This window comes from Oculina patagonica, chromosome 3 (genome assembly GCF_052425735.1).
Source record: "Oculina patagonica isolate OP01 chromosome 3, crgOcupat, whole genome shotgun sequence".
Taxonomy (NCBI): Eukaryota; Metazoa; Cnidaria; class Anthozoa; order Scleractinia; family Oculinidae; genus Oculina; species Oculina patagonica.
Window position 1 is genome coordinate 10,440,406 of NC_135760.1, and position 11,822 is coordinate 10,452,227.

Sequence of the window (11,822 nt, forward strand, 5' to 3'; positions counted from 1 at the left end):
AAGAACTCCTGGGGCGATTCGTCTTCCTCGATCGACTGGTTCCTTTGAAGGATTGCGATAGTGCCAATACTTTCAAAGCTGTGCACTGTTCGAAAAACACGCAAATAGAAGAATGTAGTTTCAAGGTACCAAACTGGGGTTTGTTTCAAGTTCTATAATTTCGAATCGCTGGAGCATTTATTACATGTAACTATCAAATGTTCGTAGTTTAGTAGCTTTTAGTCGCGTGATCCAAATTCGCTTTAAGAGAACGCTGACGAAGCGTAACATTTATTCATAAATAGAAAAAGAATATATTAATACTTGTCTTCAATTCCAGTTGGTAGGGGTGGAAAAACTTTATTGCGATTTCGTCGCAAAACTTATTACTTTAACATCTTAGAACAGAAACCGACTTTACTTGTTCCCACCTAATTTGTTTGATTTCCCTCGCTTTTTCTTGCATGACGATACAAATCTCTTATGTCTAATTTAAAAAACGCCAATGTCGCTGTTCACTTTGCCTTTATACTTGTCGCTGTCGTAATTTCACGACAGCTTTCTTGTCATTCGTCGTCATTTCAGTTCCTTCATGTCGCCGTTTCAGAGCCGTGTCGCCTGTCGGAATTTACCCCTTACGGGGCCTGACTGTAGCCTATGTGTTCGAGAGTTAAACAAATTTCGCTCATAAATTTGTCCATTGGGTTGCCGTAGAGATACAAAGAGTTAATAGTGGCATAGTCAACTGACTGACCTCGTGGGCAATACGATAGGAGATAAAGGTATAAAAAACTTGGATGAAGCACTTCTATAAAATAGTAAATCAGATTAACCAAGTTAGACCTCAATTGGAATAGCATGGGAGATCAAGGTTTAATTTATATTCTTGTGCTGTTTGTTGACCAAATTTAAATGCCCTGTTGCAGAAAAGGTGCGAGACATCGCTCGCGAAGTCATATTGGCGATGCTCGGGGCTAAAGAAACATGCTTGAAATAGAGTGCAAATTAAAAGCATTTCCCAAAGTATCAGTTTGAATTCGGTATACATACTTTATGATTAGATATAGCTAGGGTGTGCCTAGTTATGGCTAATTAGATCCTGTTCAGTCAAGGAAACGGATATATTTGTTTCTCAGTGGTAGCCCTTGCTTAAATATATTTTGGTTATCAAACATTTCTGTCAAAATAGTTTCATTGGAAAAACAATACCGGTTGAGGTATAAAAGGTTGCCCACAGCAAAGGCACAAAAAAATCTTGCAAGCTTTTGAAGGACGAGGAAAAAATCCTGCATTTCAACTAGTCGATCGTAGTGAATGTCATACCCATCAATCACTTTTCTAATAGTTTAATTTAGATATGCGATGGTGAACAATAGTGTCTGCGTAGGAGGCCAACTAAATGCATGCCAATTTCAATTTTTGACAAAAATGTCCTCCTTATATGGCCAAGGGGAGGAGAAATGACAGAAAAGGTGCGTGGGGACTCTAATTGTCGAGGAGGCAGAAGATTTCATTCCTCAAATGCAGTATCCATCCAGATATACGCCGTCCATACTTTAGTTTCTACTCCAAAACTCTTTGATTTTGAACTCCGCGGCCAGCTATTCTTTGGACCTCCGTGAATGCAGGTTGGTTTTCTGTTTCTTCTTTTAAAACATTACAGGATGTATGTGGTTAGAATCTTTGCTAATCTAGCTAGTAACTTCAATGGCACAGTAATTGTACGCCGCATAAATTGCCGGCTTAACCGCAACGCTAGTCGAAGCGTTTCTTTCAGGTATAAAGGTTAGCTTCTCTACTTCTAGCCAGCGTTATCTTCTAGCGATCAGTCACATTTGCTTGGCAGGATTGCGCCATCTTTTTAGACACAACTCTTCTACGATTCAAGAGAAGAAGGAAAAGCTTTTTCAACTAGACTCTTTTGCTCTTAGATGCCATAGTACATTAAGTGATAGTTTTGGTATGTGATCTAGTGGCTTCTATACTCGACAACCATTAGCCGCCAATGCGACGAAATTCACAGACACTGGTCATCTGTGTTAGTATATTTAGTTTCTCCAAATCATCGACCGTCATATTTGTTACTCATCCAAATAAATTTAGTAATTAACAATACATCTTTGCCCAGAACAAAACTATCGCATAGAGAACGTTCTTTTTTCCAGCTAGTGGCATGATTTCATCATTGCAGAACTGCGGACGTTTGGGGCGAATATTTGACGGAATAATGTTGCTCTGTGTTTCACAGTTAAGCCGACTGGTATGTGCGGAAACTTTGCAAAACAGGCAAAACTACGTACGTTGATTATTTATGATCAATCCTCGCTCCTAAGTCATAAACTATTGATTGAGTACTAGAAAATGTGCCGGCTAAAAGTACTCGTTAAAGTTAAACGTGCGATGAAATGGTCAACAGTGAGTCGTGAAAACATGTTCGCAATGCAAGTGACATCTCAAGTTTATCGCTGAAGTGACTTTGTTCACAGTACAACAGTAGACAAACGGCCACAAAACAATTCTTGAGAATTAGCCAAAGAGGTTTTTCTCAATAAATTGTGTTAAGCAACACACTCAGCTCGATTTTGAAACCAAAACGGAGAGGACGTACATCTATAAAACACTGAGTTTGGTATAGCGTACACAGTTGCATGCGAAATACTGCTCATTTCCACTATAGTTTCACGCATGGTACCTAGTTTAAAATTGTAGTTTGTGGCTGGCCTTGATTGATTATTCACTGACCTACTTTCTGTGGGAACAGAAGAGAAAGATGAAAGGAAGCTTATGATTGTACTTGACGAGCCAAAGCGACGCACATTTACCTTTTGGCCGACTAAAAGCGAGTGACATTTAGCACTGATAATAATTTTAATTATTATGCCTTAACGAAGGCAATGAATCAAATTCAATTGTGCAAAGTAAGTTAGAAAAGTAACAGATTTGTCCTATAATTTCTATTCTTGTGTTGCTTGTCGACGAAATTTGGACACCGCTGTTGCAAATAAAAATGCGAGACATCGCGCTCGCAAAGTCATTGAGGCGATGCCCGAGGCTAAAGAAACATGCTTGAAATAGAGTTACAAAAGCATTTACCACGCAGTCAAAACATTTGTCAAAATTCTGTTTAGGATTTGTATTTTTCGTTCCAAATAAGGTCAACAAATTCTCCAATTGGTCAGATTTTTCAGTGGTTCTTTTTTAAACAATAAGATAGTTATAAAACAATGTAAGACGCATTTTATCACTTCAAAATGTTGATGATGAATATGGTTTATTTCGAAAATGAACAAAACAAGATTGCGAAAAGAAAAAAGCACATTTAAAATGATATAAATATTAGCCATGCGTTAAATTGTCATGGATATTTTAAAATATTTACTCTTAATAGGTTATTATTATTTAAATTTCTGAAATTTCACTCTGTTCAATGTTGCGTTGAAAAATTATTACTCGAATATAAGCAGCTTCTTCTTGGCAAAATGTTTGTGTTTCTTAATGTGATTTCCTTGTTTCATCCGAACTTTCTACACCAGAATGGCAGAACAAAGACGACAGATATCAAATATTAAATAATATTAAATATCAAAACTTATTTTATAAAAACCACTCTTTTTCCCTGCGGCAACATTTCGTCATTGCGAAATATCTGTCCGATGTATTATTAAGTGGCGTGATAGGCTAAAAATGTCATCGCAACTAGGGTTTTTAATCAGTCTTTATCCACGCACACAAGTTCCTCTTTTATTTTGAACCTGCTAGTGTCTGCTGCTCTTTGCCCTATGTTAAGGCAAGTTTGTTTTCTTTTTTCAATAAAATGTTTAGGGTTAATCTGGATATATGCCGTAGATTTGTGATAATTTCAGTTATAATTAAGCTAGCGATTTATGGTGGGAACCAATTAAGGTGGTGGCCGTCAAATCCAATAATCGATCTCTACGACTTCACGGAAAAATATGGGACTGTGAACAGTCTACTACGTCTTTAAAGTAATGTTAGCGCTTCTATATCTATCAAGAATCATGAGAATTCTTTTTTTATCGATATCACATTCGCTTGGCATGTTTGCGCCATCGTTATAGACACGACTCATCTACGATTTAAGAGAACGAAAAAAGCTTTACCTTATGGCCGAATGGTTTAGAATGCTTCCATAAACTGATTTTTTTAACTGCACTCTTTTGCTTTTAAAAGCTGTAATACATTCTCTATAAGAGCCATGCAAAATTATAGGTAAGCGATAGCTTTTGCTATGGCCGGATTTAGCGATTTCTGAATTAGCCGCGAAGAGAGCTGGACGAATCTCACAGACACTGGTCAGTTAGTGTTAGTATATTCAGTTTCTGTCATCATATTTGTTACTCATCCAAACTTCGTGAATTCAATGAAATCAACATCTTTGTCCAGAAAAGAAACCATCGCATTAGATCATTCTTTTTCCAGCTAGTGGCACGATTTCATCATTGCAGAAACTTTCAGCCTGCACAGTTGCGAAATACTGCTCACTTTCCACCATATTTAGTATAACTTACTATGTTTCTATTCTGATTTTACTCTCTTAGTTTGCAATCGGAAAACGGGAAAAATTATTTGAGTTAGAGCTGGATATGTGTGGTTAGAATGTAAGCTTATCTAACTAGTGACTTTTTTCGCTGAACAATTATTATATCAACTGATGTTATTCTGTTCATAATACACAACAGTAGACAAATGATTAAACTGCCACAAAATAATTCTTGAGAATTAGCCAAAGAGAAAAGCAAAACGGAGACGTGTATCAGTGATAAAATACTGAGTTAGTGAAGCGCACAAAGTTGCGAAACACAGCTTATTTCTATGATAGTTCGGTAGAGGGGTCTGCTAATCGGAAAACGGGAAGAATTATTTGATGAAGTCAATGCGAACACTCAATAATTATAAAAAAGCCTACGCCCTGTAGACAGTTGGAACGTTGTTCATTTCGTTTACATTTCAATCGGGTCGAATCGGGAAAGACTGATTGTGAAATCCGCTGCATCTGATTAATCAGAGAATAAATTGATCTAATGTATACATAACTGATGTGGCGCGACTTGTCTTATTACGAAATCTGTCAGTTACCGTTGCGAAATATTTATACTGACGAGGCCCACGTAATTCGATAAACAAACGAAGGACTCTAGCAAGTTTTCTTTGATTTGTAAGCCGAAAAACATGACCGACTGCAATGCAAGGACGCGGAAGAACCAGAAGAGCTGTCGGATTTGATATGTTTGTAACGCATCAGTAGTTTGAGTGCGGATACAAGTTATCCGACCGACAAAATTTGTCCTTTAGTTTTGTCATGGACAATTTAAATTTTGTCTGCTAGTGCGGATAGGCCGATTGAGAACAGTTAAAAGGACCCTTTGTTTCAACTGGATGTGGGTCATGTCGCCCCAATGCACGGTCGCCCCAAGTTACGTCGCCCCAATCCATGTCACGTCGCCCCAAAAATAAAGTTACGTCGCCGCAAACACTAAAGTCATGTCGCCCCCAAATAAGTTCAGTCGCCCGCTAACTTAAGTAAAGCCTTCAAGTGTTTGAAAAACTACCTATGACTCATGCAAAGGAAAAACACAAATTTAATTCCAATCTTATGCAAGTCTGAAGTGCAGCGTATTACATTGTGGGAAAATTAATGTTTGTTTACCGTTATTCAATACTGACCGCGTTTCGGATTACTATCATCATCATCATCATCATTATTATTATTATTAAAACGACGCGAAAAAATTTGGAAAAATTGCGAAGGTCGGTTCTCCATCGAATTACCATGAGGTTGCTCAAAGAGCCTATGATTAAAACATCCGGATAACTATAATTTATACAGTGCTTTACGCGACTCGCTTAACAAGATCGTTGTTGCTTTTTTCCTTACACAAGTTCAGCAATATATAATGTATTTACAACACTGGAATACTTTACTTAAGTTAGGGGGCGACTGAACTTATTTGGGGACGATTGGGCCGACGTAACTTCAGCCGGCTTTGGGGCAACGTGACCTGCTACCTTTCAACTAGGCATGCACAATAGAAGTCTAGTTGACAATATCAATAATAATAACAACAGCCAAATCCGTCTTGTGACCAACTCGTGATCAATGTGGCTTGTGTTATATTTGAACTTTACTAATTTCACTCATTGTTATTTTCACAGATCCAGTGAGTACAAAGCCGAATCAAGTACACAATGCAACATAGTATGAAAGAAAGCCTGATAGAAAATTTGAAACACAAAACCTTCAGCCCGTTCGGCTATTTCGTGAATTTTTTTTGGGTCGTAGCTGAAATTACCCTGACTGGCGTCTTTGCAGATATCGAGAGCAGTGAGTCCAGGTTTGATTTTCACTGTGCTGCAAATGCCAATGAAAAAGACCTCGGGAAAACAAAGACGGCAAAGTGTCTCGAGCAGTACAGGAAGCTATACAACAAATTGGGTGTTCCCGTCTTCGCCTTCGTAGTTCTTAATTTTTTTCTGATCGCCTCTGTTTGCGTGGTTTATTCCCTGGTGGTAAAGTCAAGAGTTGACAAACTGCTGAAAGCACTGGGAAACGGAGATGCCGAGAATCAGCCCCCGCCTGTAACACGCAAACTGTTTAAGGCGTACTGTTGTCAACTTGGCATTAAATTGGTTTTTGGAATAATTTTTATCTTCCTGCAAACTCAACTGTTTTATCCGTCCAACTTCCCACCAAGCTTCGAATGTAATGATACGCCAGAGAGCAGTAAAGCGACGAATGCATCAGCCAGCAACATTCAGAACATGACTAAATACACGTGTCAACATCAGAGAGCAGAAAAGAAAACCTTCTGGGCGAAAGCTGTGATCGTGGTGAATGTAATTTTAATACTTTTTATTCTGATAGAGTTCTTCTGCATCGTACTTTGTCGAGTACGTAAAGGGAGAGAATTCCTCAATGACTCGAACTTTCTGAAAGTTTATCTGAGACGGCAGCAGCACCAGCAGCAAGAACAAGCACAAGTGCTACTGGAAGAGACTGTTTCATTATCGTCTTATATCAGAAGCCTGAAGGGACGTATCATGCAATGCACTGACAAGCTCCAAGATCTTGAGCCACACTTTAATAACGCTAAACAAGGTGAAGGCAAAACACCAATTCCGGAGTTTGAGGGCATTTATACCAACGTAGTTCTTATTGAAAACAGAGCAGAATACGACTTTAGCGAAAATAGATTAAGATACAATAACTTTAGAGAGGAAGCATTAAGCGCATTCCCCATTCAAAACAAAGATTATCAAGGCGAAATTCGTTGTCAACCACTGGAAAGACCAGAAGACATTGTTGATAAAAAGGGATCAAGTCTAATCATTGGTCGTCCTGGAATTGGAAAAACTCTACTTTGCACCAAGTTTCTTCGAGGCTGGGCGTCGGATAAGCTGTTTAACAGCACACAAGACAGTATTGTTTTCCTCATAAAGCTCAGAAGATTCAACTCGGAAGAGAACAGGGAGCTCAATCTTCGTGAACTACTCGATAGAGCAGAATTTTTACCGGAACGTCTCCCCGATGAAGCCTGGAAGTACATTCTTGACAATCCTGAGAAAGTCCTGATTTTGTTCGATGGCCTGGACGAATATAAAGACCACTCAAAAATCGCTGCCGAGACCGTTGACCGTGCCTTATATCCCAAAGACACCGCGCAGAAACGGATGCCTATCCATTCCTTATATTTCAAAGTAGTAAGTGGAGAGCTTCTCCCCAGAGCTACCGTTTTAACGACTACAAGAGCCACTGCAGTGTCAAGCCTCGAAGATCTCAACATTTTTGACAATACATTTGAAATTCTCGGCTTTACAACTGAGCAAGTCGACAAATATGTGGAGAACTTTACGAAAAAAGCAGAGGAAAAGTTGAGCGGTGTAGGAGAAAAGATGAAGACACACATCCGCGGGAATGCAAATATACTTTCACTCTGCTACATTCCAGTTAACTGCTTCATCATTTGCTGCAGCCTGCTGCGAGACGTACGGTACCACACGGACAAATTAAGAATTGATTTAAATGATGTTAGCCTTCCTACAAAACTTACTAGCCTGTACAGAAAAGCAATGAGACTGTTTTTCTTCGAACGCAACAAAAAATACAGTCATCTTAGCAGAAAAGAAATTGAATCCGACGAGTTACCCCGTGAAGCGAAAAGGGAAGAAAAACAGCAATTCAAACTACTAGGAAAAATCGCATTCAAAGGTATAGAAGAAGGAAGACTTATTTTTACAAAAAGCGAAGTACTGAAAGTGGTAAACAGCTCACTTTTCTACCAAATGCGGGATCATCACATAAGCCCTGACAAAACAGAAGAACAATTCTGTTTCATGCATCTGACAATTCAGGAATACTTCGCAGCGAAGCATATAACCGATACCATGAATGAAGCAGAATTGAGAACATTTGTTGAAGAACACATCGATGAAGGTGAATGGCAAGTTGTTTTGCAGTTCGTGGCTGGTCTGCTCGGTGAACGAGATGAGCAATTAAAGATCTTTACTGATCTGCTTCCCGAGGAAACAGAAGAGAAAAATGAATGGCAGCTGATGGATACGATACTCGAGTCAGAGCAACGCACATTTACCTGTTGGCCGACTAAGAGCGAAAAACATTTAGCACTGACAATTATTAAATGTATTCATGAAGGCAGTGAATCAAACGTAGTACAAAGCAAGTTAAAAAACATTAGATTTAATGCAGTAGATTTTAGTGATTGTAGGCTCGCTCCTGCTAACTGTACAGCAATAGTGCATGTGTTTAAACATGTTCAACAAATTTCTCTCATAAATTTGTACGATAATAACATTGGCCCGTTGGGTGGTGCAGAGATTACAAAGTTGTTTGACAATGACAATAGTCAACTAACGGGCTTAAACCTCTGGGGCAATAGGATAGGAGATGAAGGTGTAAAACAATTGAGTAAAGTAATTGTAAAAAGTAATTTAGAATTGTTAAACCTCGGTGGCAATAGCATTACAGATAAAGGATTAAATTATTTAAGTGATAAACTTGTTAATACAAAAGTAAAATCGTTAGACCTCGGTGGCAATAACATAACAGATAAAGGATTAAATTATTTAAGTGATAAACTTGTAAATACAAATGTAAAATCGTTAGACCTCAGTGACAATAATATTACAGATAAAGGATTAAATTATTTAAGTGATAAACTGGTTAATACAAAAGTAGAATCGTTAAACCTCGGTGGCAATAATATTACAGATAAAGGATTAAATTATTTAAGTGATAAACTTGTTAATACAAAAGTAAAATCGTTATACCTCAGTAGCAATAATATTACAGATAAAGGATTAAATTATTTAAGTGATAAACTGGTTAATACAAAAGTAGAATCGTTAAACCTCGGTGGCAATAACATAACAGATAAAGGATTAAATTATTTAAGTGATAAACTTGTTAATACAAAAGTAGAATCGTTATACCTCAGTAGCAATAATATTACAGATAAAGGATTAAATTATTTAAGTGATAAACTTGTTAATACAAGAGTAAAATCGTTAGACCTCAGTAGCAATAATATTACAGATACAGGATTAAATTATTTAAGTGATAAACTTGTAAATAGTCAAGTAAAATTGTTATACCTCATTAACAATTCAAACATAACACGTGAAGCTAAACAGCGCATCCGAGATGCTAATCCTAATTGCTTTTTTTTCTATTAAAATTATTTTAAAACTATTGTCATTGTCTTCAACAAATATCAACTAAACAAATTGTTAAGATTATTGTTGAGTGACCGACTGAAAAAGACAAAACAGAAACTCCGTAAAAAAAACTTAAAACAATCTTAAAATATATGAAGACAAGTTTTCATGTCAGTGACTGATGCGTGAAGATATGAATCATGTTAAGATTGAAGTCGCTTTACATCTTCAATACAACAACAGGTGTCTAGGTAAGATGAATTTTTGTGTTTTATATCATTTGACATTAAAACATCTTGTGTAAGATATGGTTTTATATTTACGGAGTTTTTGATAAACAAAGGTCACTCGGCTAAATACCAGTTAAAATATCGTGTTAGGAGAAGACATGTTGCAAACACCACAAATATATATGTCAGGCAAAAACACTTTAATAAGCTACTAAATTCAAAGAAAACTGTACACAGAAAGAAAGACAAAACAAAACATCATTCTTAGCTGTTTTATCGACGGTAACAAATCCATTGCTTGTGTTTGAAAGTTGTGTTTGCTTCATGTAGCGTTTTGAAACGAAATCGTCTTTTCAACTCCAAAGGATTTCTAGCAGACCAAACCGGCTTTACAACTTGGAAAATTTTTTCAAGCCAGCAGCACTCAAACAAGTGCAAACAGAAAACCCAGCCTTCGCCAGAAGCGTGAAACTGTCAAACTGAAATTAAGGATGGGCCGATACTCGATACCAAATATTCGATACATCGATATTTTGACAATTTTGAAAAGTATCGATACTTTCGAAAAATATCGCACTTTCGATACGCTTTCGATACTGCACACGTGACCTGAGCCTGCGGTCTTCTGGTCAGCACCTGCGGTTTAAAAATACAATTTTGCTCAAAGAAATATTGATGTTCTTGTCAATAATTGCATTTTCCTTGCCTTGACTTTATGTCCACACATTGCTGATGCAACAGTGAAACAAAAAGACCAAAATCAGCATTCTTGGCTAACATTTATAATGCCAGGTCTGTCCTTTGTATGGTCACGTGACAAACCAATGACATCAGGACGGAAATGACGTCATAATATCGATATCGAGAAAAAAGGCAAATATCGTATCGATATCGTATCGTTTTGAAAAACCAGTATCGGCCCATCCTTAACTGAAATGAAAAACAACGCTTGGCGACATTTTGCTGGGATGTAGGATCGAAATTATCCAATCAAAACAATGCTGTGTTTCCCGAGAGGTCCTCCTTGTGAGTTGAAAAGAAAATGGCGCCAAAATCGGACCATTGCAGATCAAGGCAAGCTTCGGGTAAAAATTTTTCAGGAATGAGTTTTTTCCAGCCTTAGTTCACTGCTGGGATTTTTTTTCAGGTGTGCGAGCTCAGCAGAAGTTTTTTAAGCAGAAAAAAAGTATCTTTTTTTGTCTTGGGAGCTGGAATTTTAATGTAGGCAATCACTCTTCCGTTGGTTTCAAAGGTTCACCACTTACTTGCTCCAAGGTTAAGCAGCGATTGTAGATTTACTTAAATAAGTCATTGTGTTAATAATTTGAACTGTAGAAGACACCAGAGAGTTGTCAATAATTTTGTTCCTAAGTTTTTATGACATCCTTCTAACTTTTAAAATTTTTTTACATCAAAATTGTTTTTAAGTAACAGAACTGTAGATATTCACAACTTAAGAATAACAAGGCTAGACTCTCAGAGTTTGCTAATCGAGCTTATTTGCTCCAAGTTTCAGCAGAAATTGTAGACCTGTGTACTTAAATTTAAGTCACTGTGATAATAATTTGAACTGTATATACACAAATATGTAGAAGACAACAGAGTTGTTGAAAATTTTGTTCCTTATAAGTTTTTTGACACCATTCTACTTTTTAAAGATTTTTCAATCAGTTTCAAAATTGATTTTAAAGTATTCACAACTGTAGATAATTTTATTTACAAATTTAGATTAACAAGATGAACTTTCAGTTCTTAACTGATCTTAGTAACTTGTTAACTATGTAAATATAGAATTTTTGCTTTTCAATTTAGAATAAATATTTTGTTAGGAAGTTTTGTGTTGTGTTCAATTTTAGCTTGATATAAAATTAGGATTTGGACAAACTATGCTTGGCTATGAAACCGGCACAAGATGAGTTT

At 37.0% G+C, this 11,822-nt stretch overlaps 2 protein-coding genes across 13 annotated transcripts in view; both read left to right on the forward strand.

Annotated features, from left to right (window-relative positions):
- Positions 1–11,822, forward strand: part of LOC144646530 (ankyrin repeat domain-containing protein 13B-like) — a 207,926-nt gene that overhangs the window by 93,302 nt on the left and 102,802 nt on the right. The window lies entirely within an intron of this gene.
- Positions 1,357–11,445, forward strand: LOC144646493 (nucleotide-binding oligomerization domain-containing protein 1-like). Of its 2 annotated transcripts, XM_078506093.1 has the most exons (3): positions 1,358–1,607; positions 6,154–9,247; positions 9,573–9,659. In XM_078506093.1, exons 2-3 carry the CDS (start codon positions 6,187–6,189, stop codon positions 9,584–9,586), a joined length of 3,075 nt encoding a protein of 1,024 aa, XP_078362219.1. In that variant the 5' UTR covers positions 1,358–1,607; positions 6,154–6,186; the 3' UTR covers positions 9,587–9,659. The 2 variants fall into 2 exon arrangements, with proteins under 2 accessions (XP_078362218.1, XP_078362219.1); XM_078506092.1 differs by having other exon boundaries at positions 1,357–1,607; positions 6,154–11,445.

Bases quoted from the DNA above. Each gene is read 5' to 3' on its own strand.
- LOC144646493 (XM_078506092.1), top strand. From the start codon at position 6,187: ATGCAACATAGTATGAAAGAAAGCCTGATAGAAAATTTGAAACACAAA.